At 37.7% G+C, this 19,390-nt stretch overlaps 1 protein-coding gene across 1 annotated transcript in view; it reads right to left on the bottom strand.

The window, feature by feature from the left end:
- Positions 1-19,390, bottom strand: part of POLR3B (RNA polymerase III subunit B) — an 82,040-nt gene that overhangs the window by 39,142 nt on the left and 23,508 nt on the right. Inside the window, exons 12-18 of the mRNA XM_040597034.1 lie at positions 18,902-19,036; positions 13,221-13,382; positions 9,712-9,912; positions 8,495-8,657; positions 6,363-6,516; positions 4,288-4,362; positions 3,415-3,513 (exon numbers count right to left, since the gene is read on the bottom strand). Of these exons, the coding sequence (XP_040452968.1) occupies positions 3,415-3,513; positions 4,288-4,362; positions 6,363-6,516; positions 8,495-8,657; positions 9,712-9,912; positions 13,221-13,382; positions 18,902-19,036 (989 nt within the window). The remainder of the gene's footprint in view (positions 1-3,414; positions 3,514-4,287; positions 4,363-6,362; positions 6,517-8,494; positions 8,658-9,711; positions 9,913-13,220; positions 13,383-18,901; positions 19,037-19,390) is intronic.

The raw sequence follows: 19,390 nt of genomic DNA, 5'->3' as shown, positions 1-19,390 counted from the left end.
TTATTACTAAACTTTAAGACCTTGCAAAGGAAATGATTGGAACAATCTCTATTATGACAACACTCAAAAGATGGCAAAGCATCACAAGCTCAAAAAGGCTGAGGAATTACCCACAAGTACATACAGACTGAAGATGAACTTACAGAAACAATGTATGTGCTACTGGAAAAAATGAAATATGAAAACCAAAACAAATCTGGAAACCCTGAGGAACAAGCCTAGTGAAATTATCCATCTATAAATCACAGATATGGTTGAAGCACCTAAAAATAACCTGCTGGCAAGAGGATAGCCACTATTTTTCTCCAAAATGTTAATCGAAGCCTGTCTTAAGAAAATGCAAATGGTAGAATCCCAATTGCAGTCAAGTAATTGCAAAATGCTCTCAAGAGCTGCTAGCAAACTTCAAGCGCAGACTGCTCCCGCATTCTGTAGAACTTTACAGAACTGCTGACTCTTCTCAAATAATAAAACAAGAGGCTTAAGACTTACTGATAGCAAAGTTAGCTAATTTCTTCAGAAAGTACTAGAGCATGGAACTACATATATACATTTTCAGATAGGGTATTCAACACAAGTATTTTCCATAGAAGTCAATCCCGTTTCAACCAAAGAAGATGCAACATACACAAATCCTAGAGGCTTAGAAAGTATTCCATAATGCTCTGACGAGAGGCCTTCAAACTTCACACAGCAGTTCAAATTCTGCAAGTCAAAATGCTACCGCCAGAAAAGAGCCCAAGAAAGGAAGACAACCTAGTGAGTTTGAAAATCAGTTACAGATGTGTAAGGCAGAAAGTGAACACATTAAATAGAGTCAAATACACCAATAAAAAAACCACCTAACTGGATTGGAAAGGTAAAGAGAGGATACTGTAGCTAAAAGAAGCCTACATTACAAAAGCAGGAATGTTAATTGAATACTTCACAATGGTGGATTATATCAGTTGTATTACCAGAACAAATTGTACCAACATGGTCACACCATTTAAAATGCAACATGATCAGCTGGGGAAAGGGGGTACACACATTAACTACTCAAGATGTAGGGAATATCATTACTAAACTCAAGGAGCAATGTGCTCACATGGTGCAAGCTCAGATACTCATGGCACTAACTACAAGCACTGAAGCTAAACTCAAAACAAGTTGATGGACAACACAAGAGTCTCCTAAGCTTTTTGGCAGTTATTGTGGAGTCATTTCCTCACACTAGTCCATCAGAAGGTTACCATCTCCTATTTTGTGACTAAATCGTGATTTCACGTGATACACTGCCATTAATCTTCCTAGCTGAATCACATGTCCTGTAACTTAAACTTTTCAGCTCTGGTGCTTTGTGGAAGTTACTTAATTTTGGCACAAATGACAGCAATTTTGTGTGCTCTTCTTTGCTTATGTATGCAGAAGCCAGCCAAGATCATGCAAGAGTAATTTCTTAAAGTGATAAACTCTTTAAAAGCTTGGCCAGGAGCACTACAATTTAATTAGCAGAGTTAATGCATTTTATCTGGTAAAGGTTAAAGACAACTAAAGGTGTCACCCAGCTCCACTGAAATCAATTATGTATTTCTGTTGTCTTCCAGGAGTACTTGACCAGGACAGAATATTTAGAAAATGCATTTTCTATGTAAATCTACTGATCAAACATTTCACAGAGATAACTTCTAACATCTTATATGCAGCCTTCAGTTGACAGGATATTGTTGGAGAAACATTAAAATGTGGAAAGATAGGAGGACTTAAGAATCTAAAAGAATCCTTCTTTTAAAGTGGGCTCTTTAATCACAGCGACAAGACAGAGGGGGAAAAAAAAGCACCAGGTCCTTCAGATACATGGAAAACACAACATATCTGGAAATCTTTCTGTAGTGGGCTTGCATGGCAAGGTTTTGGTACTAGGGGGGTGGCTACAAAGTGGCTTCTGTGAGGAGATGCCAGAAGCTTCCCCCATGTCCAATGAAGCCAATGCCAGCCGGCTCCAAGACAGACCCACCACGGGCCAAGGCAGAGTTAATCAGTGACAGTGGTAGCACTTCTGCGATAGCATATTAAGAAGGGGGAAAAAAAATAATCTGTGCCAGCAAGAGACAGGAGTGAAACTATTGAGAGCAACAATTCTGCAGACATCAAGGTCAGCGAAGATGGAAGGGAGGAGGTGCTCCAGGTGAAGATCATGGTGAGACAGGCTGCGCCCCTGCAGCCCATGGAGGTCCACAGTGGAGCAGATATCCACAGCCAGATATTCAGATGCCACAGCAGGTGGGTGCCCGAGGAAGCTGTGACCCATGGGACGCCCACACTGAAGCAGGTTTGTTGGCAGGACTTGTGACCCATGCTGCAGCAGTCCGCTCCTGAAGGACTGCACCCCATGGAAGGGACCCACGCCAGAGCAGTTCATGAAGAACTGCAGCCTGTGGGAAGGACTCATGTTGGAGAAGTTTGTGGAGGACTGTCTCCTGTGGGAGGGACCCCACATTGGAGCAGGGGAAGACTGTGAGAAGGAAGGAGCAGCAGAAACAATGAACTGACCATAATGCCCACTCCCCATTCCTCTGTGCTGCTTTGGGGGAGGACAGAGGAATCAGGAATTAAGTTAAGCACAGGAAGAAGGGAGGGGGGGGGGGAAGATGTTTTTCTGATTTGAGTGGTAATAAATCAAACTAATTTTCCCCAAGTCAAATCTGGTTTGCTTGTGACAGTAATCACTGAGTGATCTCTTTGTCCTTATCTTGACTCATGAGCCTCTCGTTCTATTTTCTCTCCCCTGCCTGGTTAAGGAGAGGAGTGATAGAGTGGTTTTGGTGGGCGCGTGGCATTCAACCAGGATCAAACCACCACACTTGCTAAATGAAGATCACATACCAGAAATAGGTTTAACATATGTGGTAAAGAATTCACGGAATGATCCAGACATTTGTATCAGGGCCTATTATACTTCCAAAAGTCAAAGGCAAGCTGGTTGTCTAGGGTCCCACTACAGCCGTGAGAGATTTTCCAAATGACAGTCAGGATGTGCTAAGATCATCATTTAACACATGGAACGATTTGCCTTCTGGATTCCTATTGTGTCAAATTACGATGAGCAGCCCAATGATTAGAACAAAAAAAAGCCACATCCAGAGAAAAAAAGGATATACCTTTGAGTACATCATGGTTTTGAGAGTTAGAAGCAGGAACAGATCTCCCCAAACCCAAAAGCTAAATAATTTTTTTTTCTAACTGTCCCATGAATAATTTTGAATGTTGTAAACAGATTTCTTTCTTTAGCTTTCATCTGGAGTTGTTTCAACCATTAGCATGGGAACAGTATGCATATGTGGAAACAGTAACATTATCAACACACTTGCATTTCAGAGAATCACCCTATGAAAGTTTTTCCTGTACTAGTGTTTAGTCTGAGTGCATACTTACTTATTAATTGTATGTTCATATAGTGCAATGTTACAGTCATTTTCTTCATTCACATCCAAATATTCAACGAGGCCTTCATGCAAGAAGTCTTCAAAATTCCTACAATTAAATTAAAAGATTACACTAGAAGTACTGCCTTTTCTTAAATTTTTGCAAGAATAAAACTACATAATACATCTATTGAAGGAATGTAACGTGCAGAAGTTAAACTACAAAAATACTTCTACATGAAAAGTTCTGCACACTTTACATATTTAAAGAAAGCTATTTTTTTAAATTAATCCCCTTGTCCATTCACTGCTTCACGCAGTCTGACTGGCCAATGTTACTTATTTGAACTACTAAATAAAATCTTCCTGTATGTACTCATCATCACTATATACACAGGCAAATATAAGGGTAATCTAGTAAGTTTTTGTGATGGTTTCCCAACATTTAGTTAAAGCTAAATTTAAACACTTTTGTGACAGTGGGTTTTTTAAACACTCAAACTAATAATTTGCAAAGTTTCAAAAGTTTCAAAACTAATTCTGAATGCGCCCAGTTTAAGGTGGTCAAGTTGATATTCCTTTGAAGTGTTTGATTCTTCAGTCAGGAGAAGGATGGTAGTGCCTCAGACCTTCCACTTGCAGAAAGATGAGTCTGTGAGATATATCTACTCTGCATAACGACCAAATTTCATAGCAGTAACAAAATAACAACAGCAGACTTAATTTGACATTAAACAGAAAACCTCCAATACGCTGACTATTAATTTATAGAGAGTAGACTTCTCTACATAGCTAACCCAAAGATTGTGAAATACTGACTGATGGACATATTTCCACACAGTATTTACTTAGAAGATGAATATGGTTTACTTGAATCGTGTACCTGTATCCCTGAGCAAGTTCTTCCATATGTTTGTTTGTAACTGCAGGTTTTTGCTTCTTTACAATTATGTAGGGTCTACAATTAAACAAAAAAATTATCATAGCAAATACTTAACTCATAGTAAGAACCCTGCCTACACACAACCTATTTTATAAACCACTTTTAAAACTTATGCACTTTTAACTGATATAGCCACATAAATGCAATTAATTATTCAGACCTTTGTTTGATACACAGATTATCCTGCACTGGCATATTGTCTATGAAGTACCCAAAAAGCGTGCAAGAAAAATTAAGACTTCAGTTTTGAGGAGGAAGCCCTCTCTTCCCCCCCCTCTGAATCTTTAAACTAACTTTTTATGTCTTACCTACACATTTTGTTGATAGTTTTATAAGAGTTAAGATTTCTCAATCTACAAAGCTAAGAACAGCATTAAGTTCTATGGATATTGCAAGGATTTCATACAACACTGAGCAAACACTTTTTGCTCAAGTGTCCACATGCAAGAATGTATTTTGCTGTTACATATGTGATGCAAAGTACAGGTATTTACTGTGGGTGACCTCAGATGAATCCATAAATTTCAACAGCACATGGATCTCTGAAGGCTTCCTTACCACACAAAAACACTGACACAAAGGATGGCATGCAAGAATGAAACGTCAAGGGCTGTTGCTATTTGGACAAGCTGCTCTGATAAAGAGCAGCAAATAGCTACACTATACTTGCAGACTCCACTCTGAAGTCTAAATAACTGTTTGAAGACTAATGAGTACTTTTAAATGGTTAATAGGGGTATCTGAACAATTGCAGAGTGGGGGGTGCCACAAAGCAAACTTGGTAAACTCCTGGAAATCCACATGATTCACTTGTCTTTGTTTTACAGATCAGAAGTTTTGCTGCATCTCCAAACCTGCAGAATGGCCGATATTAGGCCTGACTGGAAAAGTGATTTCTCAGCCACTGAATATGCCTCTACTCTGGATCTCTTGACCAGATACGATTAGCTGATGGTTTATACATGTACCATTTTGGAGCCTCCAGCTCAAACTGCATTCGACATGCTCTGAGATTCAACTAATGAACACAATGAAATGCCAGCTGTAGTTGTGACTGCTGTTTCTTTGAAGTACGCACAAAATATGCACACAGCTAGTCAATGCTAAAATATGCATATATTTATTAACTCATTCTGCCTCTCTCAATCTCTGCTTTGTTCATCTTTTATATCTTGTTCTTTAGGCTAATTACTTGGGCCGGGAGATGTTTTACTTGCAAACAGTCTATCACAGTGCTGCCATAATTTTACTGGAGTCTCTAGCCTCTAATATAAAATCAACCTGATTTTCTGTTTCAGAATCTTGTTATGTTCCACTCTTTCTCATTTTAGCCACCCAATTATTTTTCCTTTCCTCTGTGACATGACTGTTATACAGGCACTCCTTCTGTCTAATACACAGCACAAGCATCTCAAGGTAGAGACCTTCCTTACAGGTTTATTGAATTCCCTATCTACTTAAGGATAAGCAATGGAATAAACCAAAATTGTGAGACATACTTCTTGGTATTATAGCAAAGAGGTATACATGCCTGAAGAAGTTTTGCATCAGAAGCAAAGGCCCTTGAAGACAAAGAGTAACTTCTCATTCTAAAATGTGATATCATACCCATGGGATATCAGGCAAGTGGCTGCTTGTTTCTCACTTCACAGGAAGTAAAAAAAAAACCTCCAAGGACATCAGACGTTACTAGAGTTGCCAATCAGGTTGACTTTAGCGTCACCCCCTCTTTTTTTTTTTTCAAAGAAGATAGAAGAAATATTTTGGGTTTACTTTTGTTCACAGATAAAATGGATTTATTTGGGTTTTTTTAAAAAAAAAGTTGCATGACTATATATTATGTTTCTCAAATCTGCCTGTTTTGAATGAGGGCTACTTAAGGAGAAAAGAGATGCTCAAGCCCTACTGAATTTGCTTAAATCTGTACTTGTGAAAGTCAGCCCAGTGTACTGACAGTGAATAAAACAGTGTTTATAGTAAGTTCACGACTGAGATAATTCTGACAAGATGTTTACCTGCACAGCCTCCCTCCATCAGAGGAAATGTAGACACATCTGTCAGAAAGATTTGTAGAGATGGAAACAAATTCATTGATATAACCTGCTCGACGCATTATCCGAAATGTGTTTACTAATTTCTGATGATCACGTATGACACCAAGGATGTTACCTATTCAGAAAGTGAATAAATTCATAGTGCATTCTTTGCATATCCAAAACTCTACTTACAAATTCTGATCATATCTAGCATGTATAGAAGTACGTCCTACTTCCAGCAAATAATAAGTTATCATAAAATTTCCCTTTTCTGACATGAGTAAGAATTGGCTCTTTTTTTCTCTTAGTAAACATTAAAAAAAGTGTCAGAATTTCACAGGTCATCTATTTGCCTCTAAATAGCTTCATAAGACAAATGGCATGCTTCATCCAGCCATCTTCAAATATGTTTCTGCTCAGATGCCCATTCACCAATTAGTGTACAAGAAACCAACACTCCTGAAGCCTGCGGTTTCACCTGTACTGAAATGGATCCAAGGTTTCCAAGAACAGATCCAGGAACTGTCCTGCTGCCTTGTCAGAAATTTTAGAAAGACCTGGTATTTTTTATATATGTGATCACTCACAACAGCACTAGAATTCCCCCTTCAGGAACTTAGCTCAACAAGCTATTGCTATCTTAGCAGGGCACTTTAGCACATACATAAGTATTCTGATGCATGATGAACAAACAAGAAAGTAAAATTAATTTAAAGAGTCAGCTGACCAAAGCAATTTTAATATATATTAAAAAAACCCTAAGTATGGTATCATTTTAAACAAAACTTTGAAGGAGGAAACAAAGCATGACAGTTTAGGGAGTTTCTAAGACAATAAAAAGGTCTTTATAGCTTAAAGGATTTGTACTTAACAGATTTTCTGCCCTCTCAGGTCAGAAGTTTAAATCAGAATCAAGTCAGCCATCCACAAGCCTGAAATTTTTTTATGAACTAAACCCACAGCAGTAGATTGAAAGTAAATTGTTTTGCCTCACTTAATACTAGATCATCTACATTTGGGAGCATAACTATCTTGTTCCATACTACAGGCCAAATTTGTGAAGGAAGTCCAGTATTTCTGTTATGCATTCCCCTTTGGACCATAAAACAAGATGGAAGAGAGTGCACGTTGTTTCACTGAACCTTATTTTTAACATACTGCTACAGAAAAGCACAGCAAAAGAAAACAGTTTGGGCAAGTGCTACTTTCAACTTACTGGTAAAAAACAGGATTGAAGAACAACTGCTGTTTAATTCAAAGGTAAATGGAGAATTTATTCATGGTGACAGACATTAAATACTAGTCCCTGGAAGTGGATGCTGTTGACAAAGGCAATTTTAAAATCACAGCTGTAGTTTTTAAAACATCAGTATTTTGGAATCTGATATCACAGTACCTGTTGATTTAGAAACACTGAAAGATCAATTGTAAAAGGAACATAAGTGTGCCGATGCAAAGCACATATACCAAATCACCCCTTTAACAAAGAGGCCTATTTTCTGAGGTCTAATTTTTTCTCATCATTCACAAAGCAAGTTGCCCTTTAAAAGGTAGTTTTAAAGAGAACAGCATTGCTAAACTTTGCAAACAAGTGATGTTTCCTTCCTGTTTTTAAAGGAACTTGCATGAATATATATATAAATACGTAAAGATTACATTAAAATTAAATAATTTCTGTGAATGAGGCTCTGAATTTGTAAACTTAACTTATTACAAATTTAGCAGTGTTGTTCTCTTTTAGAAGTATTTATGAATGGTACCTCATTCAGTGAGCACCTGAAAAAAACAAACAAATCTGTAATAGAAGGTACATATTTTTGTACTTATTTATGCAACTGTACTTCAAAACAGTACTGAAATTTGAGCAAGCTTCAATTTCCCAACTACACACATCTGCAAGCAGAGTTCTAAGGACACAGCTTAAGACAACTAAGTGCCATCATCTGGCCTGCCTACTCTGCCTGACCCTATCAAAATATTTACAGATGGAATTATCTACATCTGGAGAATGGCATCTGCAGTTGACTGCTCCAAAAATTGCTGGAGGATTTCTGAAGCCTAACTCTCCATCAGCAACAGATCAGAGTCAAGACTGCTGAAAAGTAACATACCATTAAGGAAAACAAGGAACACATTTGGATATGAAAGTTCTTCACCACAGAGCAAGTTGACGTCTTCAACTCCAAGATTACTGGCTAATTTAATAATTGGGCCATCTTCCATATCCGTAGTAATGTGAGTCATGAGGGCAAGGTTTTTAACCAAACCGCATGCCTAAAATAAAAAAATACATCTTTTATCCATTTTATTCCAAAGTATTAATACTATACTTATCTTTTTCTTCCAAAAACCATACTTAAGAACAACAAAAAAAAGTCAGAAGGATAAAGGGAAAGAAATGAAACAAATTAACTACACTGAAAATGAGGAGGGAAGAACGGAAGAATTTTCTGTATCAGGTTGAAATGTAATGTTTTAGCATTTACAAACTAATAAAAATATAGGCAATGAAGTTGTAGTTCTCAAGTTAGCCAACCATGTATAACCCTATATTTCTCTCTTCAAAGCAACAGCAACTTAGAAGCGTAATAGAAATATGAAATCAGTATATTTATCGATTTGCTAGATATCCTGTATGTTCTAACACAAACTTTAACAATGGAAAATATCCACATATCTTATACAGTGCAATTTTATTTCAGCTGCTTAATAACTAGCTCATATTGACTATATGTTTATGCTAGCAAGTTCAGAGTTCCTCCAGTACTTTCTCTTTAGGAAATAAAAGAAAAAAAGGAAAACAAAGAAAAAGACAGTCAGCATCAATCATTTGGTTAAAATAGCTGATGTCTTAAAAGCAAAACATACAAAGGTGTTTCTCTTCCTCAAGCTAAAGGCTACAGCCGTTTCTATAGTAATAATACCTGTTTCTAGAAAAATTGCAGGTTGATGCTGCAACTTCAAAGCAGAACATCTATTACTGAACAAAGGGATAAGAGTTTAGGACTCCTCTCTTTCTGCTCTGATCAAAAGAGAACAAGTAGCTCTGATGCAAAAATGGGAGCCCCCATGTCATTCTCATACAGCCAAATTATTTCTGAAAAGTTTCCAGCCACTCCACTGAGGTAGGAGAAAAAGGGCAATTTAGTAAGGAGGATCAGGATGTAAATAGATGGGATGTGAGAAGACACAGAAGTTGTGTTATCAGTCTGAGGATATTTTTTCTCTCCAGAAACCTCCTCATCAGACTTCTTCCTCTGATGGAGAATCACCTATGCCTCCATTTCTCGGGACAAGAACTACTGAAAGCAAAATGTAAGTTCCTCACCTCTCCTTCAGGAGTGTCAGATGGGCAGAGCATCCCCCACTGAGATGGTTGTAGTGATCGAGGACCACTCACTTTCCTTGTCTTTTCAAACTGAGAAGAGATTCTAGTCATCATTCCCAGAGCAGATATATAAGACAAGCGGGACAATACTTGTGTCACGCCTTGGCGGTCCATTTTGAATCTCTTCAGAGACCAATTTCCCTGTAGAATAAAATGAATGTTTCAAAAGTTATTGCAGTTTATCCCTCCGTAGTCTTGACAATACGTGTCTTTTTTCAGTACTTAGAATGAGAAGCTTTGCATTTATATAAAACAACTTTCCAATTATCTATCTGCACATGAACTACTAGTTATAACATACTTGTAACTAAGTACTAAAAAAAGCTGAAACAAAAGAACTGCTCTTTCAGACGAGAGGATACTTAGTCAATCACACAAAGATTCTTCATCATGTGTCCCTCACAGGTAAATCAATACTCAAATTTAGCTAAATTAAATTATTTTCTGTTCTCCCATTATAGATGTTTTTGAGTATTTTCAAACTAAAAAAAAGTATTTTGAGTGAAATAGACTTTTACAATAGATCCCACAAACTTTCGGCTCTGCCTTTTTTGTGCTTTGTTATTTTTGTAGGAAACACAGGCATTTAAGCTGGAGAAGTCTGACATCAAAGCTACCTGTACTTCCATGAAGCCTTTTGTTTTTGGAATCCAGAGGGAAAAGACTCACTGATTTGTCTTCTCACCAAAGAGTGTGGTCTCTCCAACTTCTCTGGTAAGATTACATCAAATATGAAATGCAAGATCCATACATACGTCAGAGGTTTCATGTTTCATGACTGTCACAGGCAGTATCACTTGTGGTTTTAATTAGGAGAACAGAGGAGTTCAGAGAATGTTCTAGGACACACTTATGTTTCCATGCCAAGCAGATTTAATAATCTCTACTGGAAGATCTTGAAATTTGGTGCTACAATTTTGGCTTCATAACATCTACTCCATATACAGTTCCCAGCACATGAGTCAGTGGATAGACCAAGTTTCTGTCCCAATTACTACTATTTATCCCAGCCACCATGTTACTAGTCAGTCCGACGGCAACGAAGATCTCAAAGGTAATGGTTTCCCCAAGGACTGCCTTCAGCTAATTCCTATAGCCTTTTTGATAAACTCAGCTCACCAACGCTACCCAAAAATTTGAAGCTCACCTGCTGTACTGCACTGAAATTCTTTTAGAGGGTGATTTGCTTGGCTTCTTTTTTTATACATTAACAGCACAATTCCATTTTATGATGAACAGCAAGGAACCACCATTCATCCGAATGATTTTGCTATTTGCTTCTACTGGAGAGACCACCAAACAGTCTGCAGAACTTCCCTTTTTTCCTTGTTACAGAAGGTGGGAAGTCATTATACCAACAGTAAGTCAGTCAAAAGAAACCTGTCCACTCGCTCAGCCCTCTCAGGAAGGGTTCACTTGCTAACCATTTCATTCTTTAAAGACCAGGAGTTATCAGAATAAGTGGAAGAATACAATAAATGAGTACTTTTTCCTCACACTAGAAATGATTGCACCTGTAGTCTAAACTAGCATGTGGTTTCTTCTTCACTGCCTTGAAGACTGAAATCTCAAAGACTGGAGGAAAGGGGAGGTAGAAATACTGCCTGAAGAAATAATATGAAAAATTCTTTGTGCTTTGGATGTGACAGACTGACTCCTTTAAATGTTGTCCAAAAACCCAGACTGGGGCCAGAGCTGTTGTGAGACCATCCCCAGCAGACAACTTCCTACTGAGCAGGAAGTTATGAATGAATATGAACGAACTTAAAGTTGTTCCTTAAGTGGCATCAGATGATTCTGCAGACACTGAAATGTCTATTAGGCCTGTGGCATTGCTGCCTGACCTACCCTCTCTTCTGGTCTTTTCCAGGGTAAAAAGAAGACCTACAGCGAATATCACTGAACACCACTGTACAGTTAATGCAGTAGTGCTGTGAATTCTTTTGCATGCTACTGGTGTAATTATGAATCCACTGAGTTATTCAATGCTCTTTGAGACTATCATTGAAGCATTCTGGTGAAATTGGAGATTGTTGTTTCCAAGAATGATTTTTATGGTATTTGCTTAATCTCTTGAATAGTATGCACTGGGCATTGTTCCTGAGAAATTATTTTCAATGCTTAAGAGCAGATGGTGTTTAACTGCTTATGTGGCAGTAAAAAAAAAGTCCAAAGATAGTGGAAGAAGGAAGACTTTACAATACATACTGAATAGTTTGCAGATTTATCTCTGTCAGTCCAAATGGAAAAACTGGCACTGGCTAGAAGAAAGCACTAGCATTTAGAGAAACAAATCCGTCAATTGTTTTGGTTACGTGCACTGAAGAGATTTAACTACATTTGGGGCACTCATAAAATTAAATAGTGATAAGCTTTAACGCTGGGGTTTGTAAGTAACAGACTGGTAGTGGTTTTGGATGCAATTTGTGGACTTAATTTTGTTTACAAGAACTGAAGAAAATCCTCAGTTTCATGCTAGGCAGAAAAGCCCCCTCAAGAGTTCCAAAGATTAAAAATTAAGTTGCGTAACTTTTACCAGCTACTAAAATACTTAGACTAATCTAATTTCTTAAAAAAAATAATGGATTTCAAAGTCATTTACGAGCCAGTAGCTAGATTTCAGGAACCACCTCACAAATTGTTCTTGCAGATGTGTGATATAAGAGACAAAGTTAGTAATTGTATTTTTGTTCTCTGCTGGAAAAAATGAAAATATCTATTTAGGAGAAGGCAGACACAGGCTAAAACCTAGCCAAGACAAATATTTAAGGCTTAATTATGTTGGGTTTTTTTTTTTATAATACAGCATGTAGCAGTTTTCCCTGTTAAACAGTTCAGTATCATTAGCAGAGAAGCACTAATTTCTATGCTGCAAATTTGCTTATACTAGCAACTTCATATGAATAAAAAGGCACCACCCTTAAAAAGCTCAAAATTCAGCTTCCCTTTTTAGAGTTGGCTTTTTTTGGGGTTTTTTTTGCTTACCCACCCCCACCCCCTGACCCAGTTGTCTTCTGTTCATGATGTTTTCCTGATGTTTTTAAACCACCTTTTGGACATACGATGTAATATGACCCTAGCTAAAGCCAGATAATAAAAAATAGCATGAGCCAGATAGTCAAACAGAACCTAGAAGACAGCAAGTTGGATAAATACAAACGTGATCGCTATTTTAAATGTGTTTTTTTCTACCATTGCTTCTCACACAATAAAACTTTGAAATAAATGGTGAAATAAAAAGTGGTTTGATTTGATGATTAATGATCCTTCAGTGAATTCCAAAAGTCCTGCTCATGACAGACTTTTGCAATTTTAATCTATAAAGAATGTTAAATAGATTTGTTTTTACAACCAAAGATAGTAGAGTCATCAGAAGAAAATTTACACATTTGCATCATTCACTCTGGTGGAAAAACTTTACCTACTAAAATGAAAACAAAAATACTTACAGTGGAGATGGCATTGACCATGCCGTTGGTAATTTGGTCTTGACGCATATGCTTCACTACATCAAACTGAGCTGCACGTTGCTTTGGGATTACTTGGTCAGCAATCTTTTTCAGTTCAGAGTTAAATTTTTTGAACAAATCTTCAAACAGAAGAGAAAGAAGCTGGAAATACAAACCAACTGGATTAAGGGAAAAAATTATACTTTTCCAGAACTGGGAAATGGGGGACACATGGGTGACAGGGACACATTTAATACTTCTACCGTTACGTTTCTTCTAAGTTAAAAAATACCCTCTCTGTTTCTCAAATGGTATTTTTCTCATGAGTTTTTTTTCCTTATTAGAGTGCAGTATTGGAGAAATTATAACATAAAGCAAATTAGGTAGAATGGTCTACGTTCTTTTTGGTTTGCTCTAATTCTTCCTTCACAATATCTTATCACACCCATCCATCTCTGTGCTATCCTTTTACTAACTGTTTTCCCTAATCTGCTGATCTACTTCCTTCCTAAAGTCACAAACTCTTTTAAAGATTTAATACCCTAAATGTACAACCTTGAATTACACACAAGATTTGGAGGCAAGACCAGTTTCTATTCTAATACTGGATGGAATAACTGCAGTAAAGCAGTTCAGTGAGCAGTTACTTTGAGATATTTTACTATTAAAAGTGAAAAAGGCTATTTAAAGTGCCCCTTCCCAGGAGCTACTAAAACAGACAAGAGAGACACTTAAGTGACTGTCAGTGGCCGTTAGGGGAAGCAACTCAGCAGCACAGAGTTTGGAAGCAGTGCACAGCGTGCAAAACCAGACTGACGCAAAAAAGGTGCACAGTTAACATTGCTTCTGGACAAGCAGAACTAAAGAGACTTTAAGAGGGGCTCAGAAGCAATCTGTGCTCTTGACAGCTGGCAAGACATCTCAGGTTATGTAGACAACTTCCTCACTCAGATATACACTTTCATCCTGCTACCTTCTGCCAATCAGAAGCTATGGAAAACCAATTACACTCACAGAAAGTCCACCTGGTTCAACACCTGACATCCCTTTCTACAAGCGATACTATCTGGAAAGTGCAATGATCTTCCACATCTCTCCCTTAAAAAAAAACAACAAACAAACAAAAAAAATAAATCTACAGCTTAAGCAAAGGAGCTTCGTAACACAGCTGAACTGGAAAAAGCCCAGCAATACAACCCTTCAAAGTGCTGAAATTTAAGCCAATTATTTCCTGCATATCTACACTAATTACTTCTAGCTCTTAAAATAGCCATAAAATGAAAAGGTGACCAAAGTTTGTGACCTGACTTTTTTTGTTCTCCAATCTGCTTTGCTTCTGCAGTTTGCTCAACCTCTCCTTGCAGACACTAATAGCTTCCCAAAACATTTAAATCTGCTTTACGTGATACATTTTAAGTGTTCACGATGATTAGCTTGCAAGCAAGCAGTGTCAATTCTAAAGCCTGGCAGTCTTGTCCTGGGACTCTATTTTACAGCAGCTCCAAGTGTCAAAAGAAATAAAAATGCAGCAGCTACCAATGCCAGAAATGGTGGTTCCCAGTGTACAAAGCATTGTAGGGCTGAACAAGCTAGGTATTCAGCTACCACAAGCTAAGACATTCTGGAGTCAGTTGCACAATCTAATTTCTGTGTGTACAGAATTAAACTGAATTTTAACTGTTTCCATCATAGTCCAAACTTTTCCTCACCTTCTGGAAAGAAGAAAGCAAACGACTCATGCCTCTCTCACTGGGTTGGACCACTAGCTTTCGCTTACTTTCCTCTACCTACATACCCCAGCTGAGATGACTACAGCATTTGGCAAATGACACCATAAAGCAGCTAAATAAATTATAAGCTTCCTTTTTCACTGGCATCACAAATGCATTTTAGAATAAAAGCAACAAATAGCACCTGGAAACTCAAGACGGAGATCTGATTTGCAATAAAATGCTCCCACTGGTCTTCATGGAGAGCAAGACTGGATCATTTTTGACAGTCTACTCCACAAGACATAAGGAATATTTAGTGATCAGTCACTAAATTGTAAAACCACAGCGATAACACATGCTGTATGCTAACCCTTGACAAAAATGGAATCCTATTTCCAATCTGGACAAAGAAGTTTTGCTGAAAACTGGTTAAGCAGGGATATTTTAGACCTCACTTGGCATGAAAAGGTGTTACAGAGGCTCTTTCCCTTCCTGATTGTTGTAGTACCATTAACATTTTCAAGGTGACACCCTGTCATAAAAAACCCAGTCACCTGCAACTCAGCTGCAATGACACAGCTCATTTAAATCAGATTTCCATCAGAAATAAAAGCAACTTTTATGCAGCATCATATTAGGAAGGAAAACCCACTGGAGTCTCCAAAAACTAGACTATGAGGGAAGTATTTCAAAAGTAGGGGAAAAGTAAAAGGAAGTAATGTGCACAGTTTTAAGACGTCTGATAGTCCTGTCAAACAAGAACTAGACGCTTTGAAATCAATCATGGTATACATTTGACCTCAACAGGTTTAAGCAGGACAAACATTTAACAAAACATTAACAGAACATTTAAAAAAATTTACTCGGGAAATACTTTCACATTTGATTTCTTGATCATAAAATTGCAAAAACCCCCTAATTCCACACACCATAGGCATTATAAAGCCACGCCATCCTTCCTCTTCTCTGAAGTAATAAAGTAAATTACACCCCAAATACACCAACTTCCTACTATTTGCCAGTCTGAAAAGCATCATACTTTGCTAATTTCACTCACAGACTCTAGGTCTGTAAGAGCTCTGACTATCTGGCAAAGCAGAATCTCACAATAACCACATTATTTAGGTCAAGAGCAAGAGATTAAAGAAAAAGGATGGAATGCCAATGATAATATTCAACGGATTTCATAGTTAGTCCAGGGCCTTTCAGCCCGCTTCAGACAAGAGCACTAAACAGCAAATTATATTTAAGAAAAAAAATAAAATACTGACAGCTCATCAATTGATTTTCATTGAAAATCCTAAGAAAAATTAATAAAGAACTTAAGCTGCTGAAATACAGTTTCACCAATTAGCTTAATGTCAGAGAATTCTAATTAGGTGCCTTGAGATTGCTATTTAGCGTTTAAGCCTGTAGAGTGCCAAATTCTCCCTTTCACACAAACTGGTTGCAAAATTAAAGACATTAGGCAGCCTTAATTATATTATCAGAACAGCTGGGATTAGGCAATCTCTGAAGTCAAGGCGGTATTCTTTTGTCACAGGGTAGAAATCCCTTGCTTTCCAGGGTGCCGGATTTTGGTGCTGTTCCATATCTCACCCATACAAAGCAAGCTGCATTAGAAACAACAACAACAAAAAAATCCCGAGGACAAAGAACAGAGTAATGCTTAGCAAATAATGAACACATTAAGGAAAGAGAAAAGGTAGGTGAAAAGATTAAGCCTGAAATCGGTAGGTTTTGCTAACACCTCAGCTGGCACCTGGCCTACCAAGCCTCTAGTGGCAGAAAGACTAAGAGAAAGCTCTGTAAACCAGCTTGGCTAGTGGATACAACTCTGTTATCTAAAGCTAAAGCACATTTCATACTCTCTTGTCCCGTGGGGTGTGAAATTAGCAGCTATTGTTTTCACACATTTTTATAAACACAATGCCTTTTATGTCTTTACATTGTTTAGACTGCTATGTTTTTCTCCTCGCATGGGAATCTTTTTTTTTTTCTTTATTCAAATTTTAAATCAACAGGATTTTTATTCCAGGAACATGCTGGCATTAAAAAAAAAAAAAAAAAAACAGAAAAAACCCCAACAAACCACTAACCATTTTATCCACACAAACTTTAGCTAAACTCAAACTGGCAAAAAAAATCTCAAGACTTTATATTCTGTCCAATCAAATTAATATTACACCAATAATGTGGCAGAGAGGAATTCAAGTGTTCAGCCTGAAATGAGCTTTTAAAATATCACAAGGGAGCCAGAACTACTCTTAATCAAGTGCTACAACCCCCTCTGCACAGTTCCCCTTGACGTAGAAAAAAATATGTATTGGCTTTGTTATGATGATCCTCTACATTTAAAACCTCTTCCCAGTTAATTTAAAATTACTTTAACATCTGTGTGAGCAGACACCTTTTTATTACAGCTTGTAGAAAACTTTTTACCTGCTCTACTTTCTGTCTCTAAAAATATTAGGGAAAATCAAACTACTCCTTCAATACACTTAAATAAGAACAATACGATGACAAAGCAACAACTAATTACTGACTGTCATACTGAACTACAGCAACATTACAGCACAAACCAAATAAATCCATTTCAGCTTAAATTTGACCCATTAGAATACTGCACATCCTTTTTTACTACTCCTTACACTTTAGAAATATGTTCTGCTTCAGCACACAAGTCTGACGAACAGTAAACATATTAATTTGAAGAAAGATATTTTTTTTCCTAACAGGTTAAGAGTATTTTTCCCTTGTATTTGTGCTTAAGAGTGTGTTCAAGAGTGTTGTCTTAGTTTCTTCAGAAACCTAGGAAGCAAAGTGCATGTTTTTATTCTGAAATGTTTGCGTGCTCTGTGTGTGTTCACATGTGTGCATGGAGGACAAGGCAGGGTGGGAAAGAGAACAGGAATATGAGACAACATGCAAGCACACATCTTAAAAAGTACAGTAAGATGAGAATTCCCACTGGATATGAACAAAAAAGAATGGATATTGTTACGTGTGCTGCAACAGAAATCCTAATACGAATGATGTGGGGAGCAGAAACGCATAGCTTCTCCAACCTGGTGCATTACGTATACTTGTCTGAACTTCTGCTGCACGATCAGTAACACGAGATGATACTGAGTGCCAAAACCCCAACTTAAGTTAATACAGAGCACAGCAAAGAAGCCCCATCATAATCTAAACTGGTTAATCAAATAACCACGCATGGCAAGGAAAAATCCATGCCATGGTAACTAAGCAGTTCCTTTACCTGATGGGCAAATTCCCACTGCACTAGGAGAATGTAGTCTGGCCAACAGCTGTGAACTGCCACCCTCTCTGCAAAAGAACGGTGCCAGTCAGACACCTCAAACCATTCCCTCCTTCACAGGCCTTTGTTACTGCTTCTATCTCAATGCAAAATTCTGCAAGCAGAGTAGTCCATGCAATCCACTTCCATTAGTTGCTCAAGTTAACTTTAAACCACTTAGTTAATTCATGCTACTCTAGAGGCTAGAAAGGCAGTTGACTACAAACAAGCAATCTTACAGGCTTCTCCAAAGTACAGGAGACTTGAGTTGCTACACAAGCTGGGTTCTCCACAGTGGGACAACCTGGACCTGACACGCAGGCATGTATTTGGTTTGGTCCCAGTTTATTCCCTTACCCAGATGCTTAAAGGGGGACACTGAAAGATGGATTTTACTGCTGCCTTCTTGGCACTAAGTGTTATAATGGAACTAGAACTGATGTCATATTTACACTACTCTGTCTATAAAGAGGCAACACAGAAGTGAGGATATAGTTTATTAGTCTCAGTCAGGGAAGCATATCTGTAAGTCAACACGGAAAAAACAGCAAAAATAAAATGAGAGGAAACCCGCTTAAGTTAGAAAGACAAGGATGCTCCTTATTCTGCATCTTTTCAAAGCAGATAGTAACAAAACCCAAAAAAAAGCACCTGAAGTAAGAACTCACCTGCCCTGCCAACTCCAAACGTTTATTTCCATAGTAGTCTCTGTCATCTACTTTATTTTCTCCTTGAGCCAAAATTACTCTGCGCACCATCACTGCTGTGTATATGCACTTGGCACGAAAATTGAATTCCTTCACCTGTAAACAAATAAACAAAAGTAAAACGCACTGATGTTTCAGGATCAATTCCTTAGTTCTTACTCAAACACATCCATTTCAATCAGTGGGTAATCTGGGCTGACTGGGGAGTTAAGAAAGGGATTTGTGCACTTTACCTTCTTTAAAAATGCTAACAGTAATATACGTTAGTGACACTGAAATGGCTGTTAAATGAGAACAAATCAGAATAAAGTATAGGTCATGAGAATAAGGTCCTGAACTAATAGCTGATACTGCCTGGCTATGCAGAAAAATGCGTAGTATGCTAAGCAGTTAAACAGTAGAGCATTTCATGAAGATTACTTTTGATTCAATTCAAATCTTCCCCTTTAT

The sequence above is a fragment of the Falco naumanni genome, chromosome 5, assembly GCF_017639655.2.
Source record: "Falco naumanni isolate bFalNau1 chromosome 5, bFalNau1.pat, whole genome shotgun sequence".
In the NCBI taxonomy this organism is placed as follows: domain Eukaryota; kingdom Metazoa; phylum Chordata; class Aves; order Falconiformes; family Falconidae; genus Falco; species Falco naumanni.
Note: the sequence above shows the minus strand (reverse complement) of the source record. Positions and strands in the feature narration are given on the sequence as shown.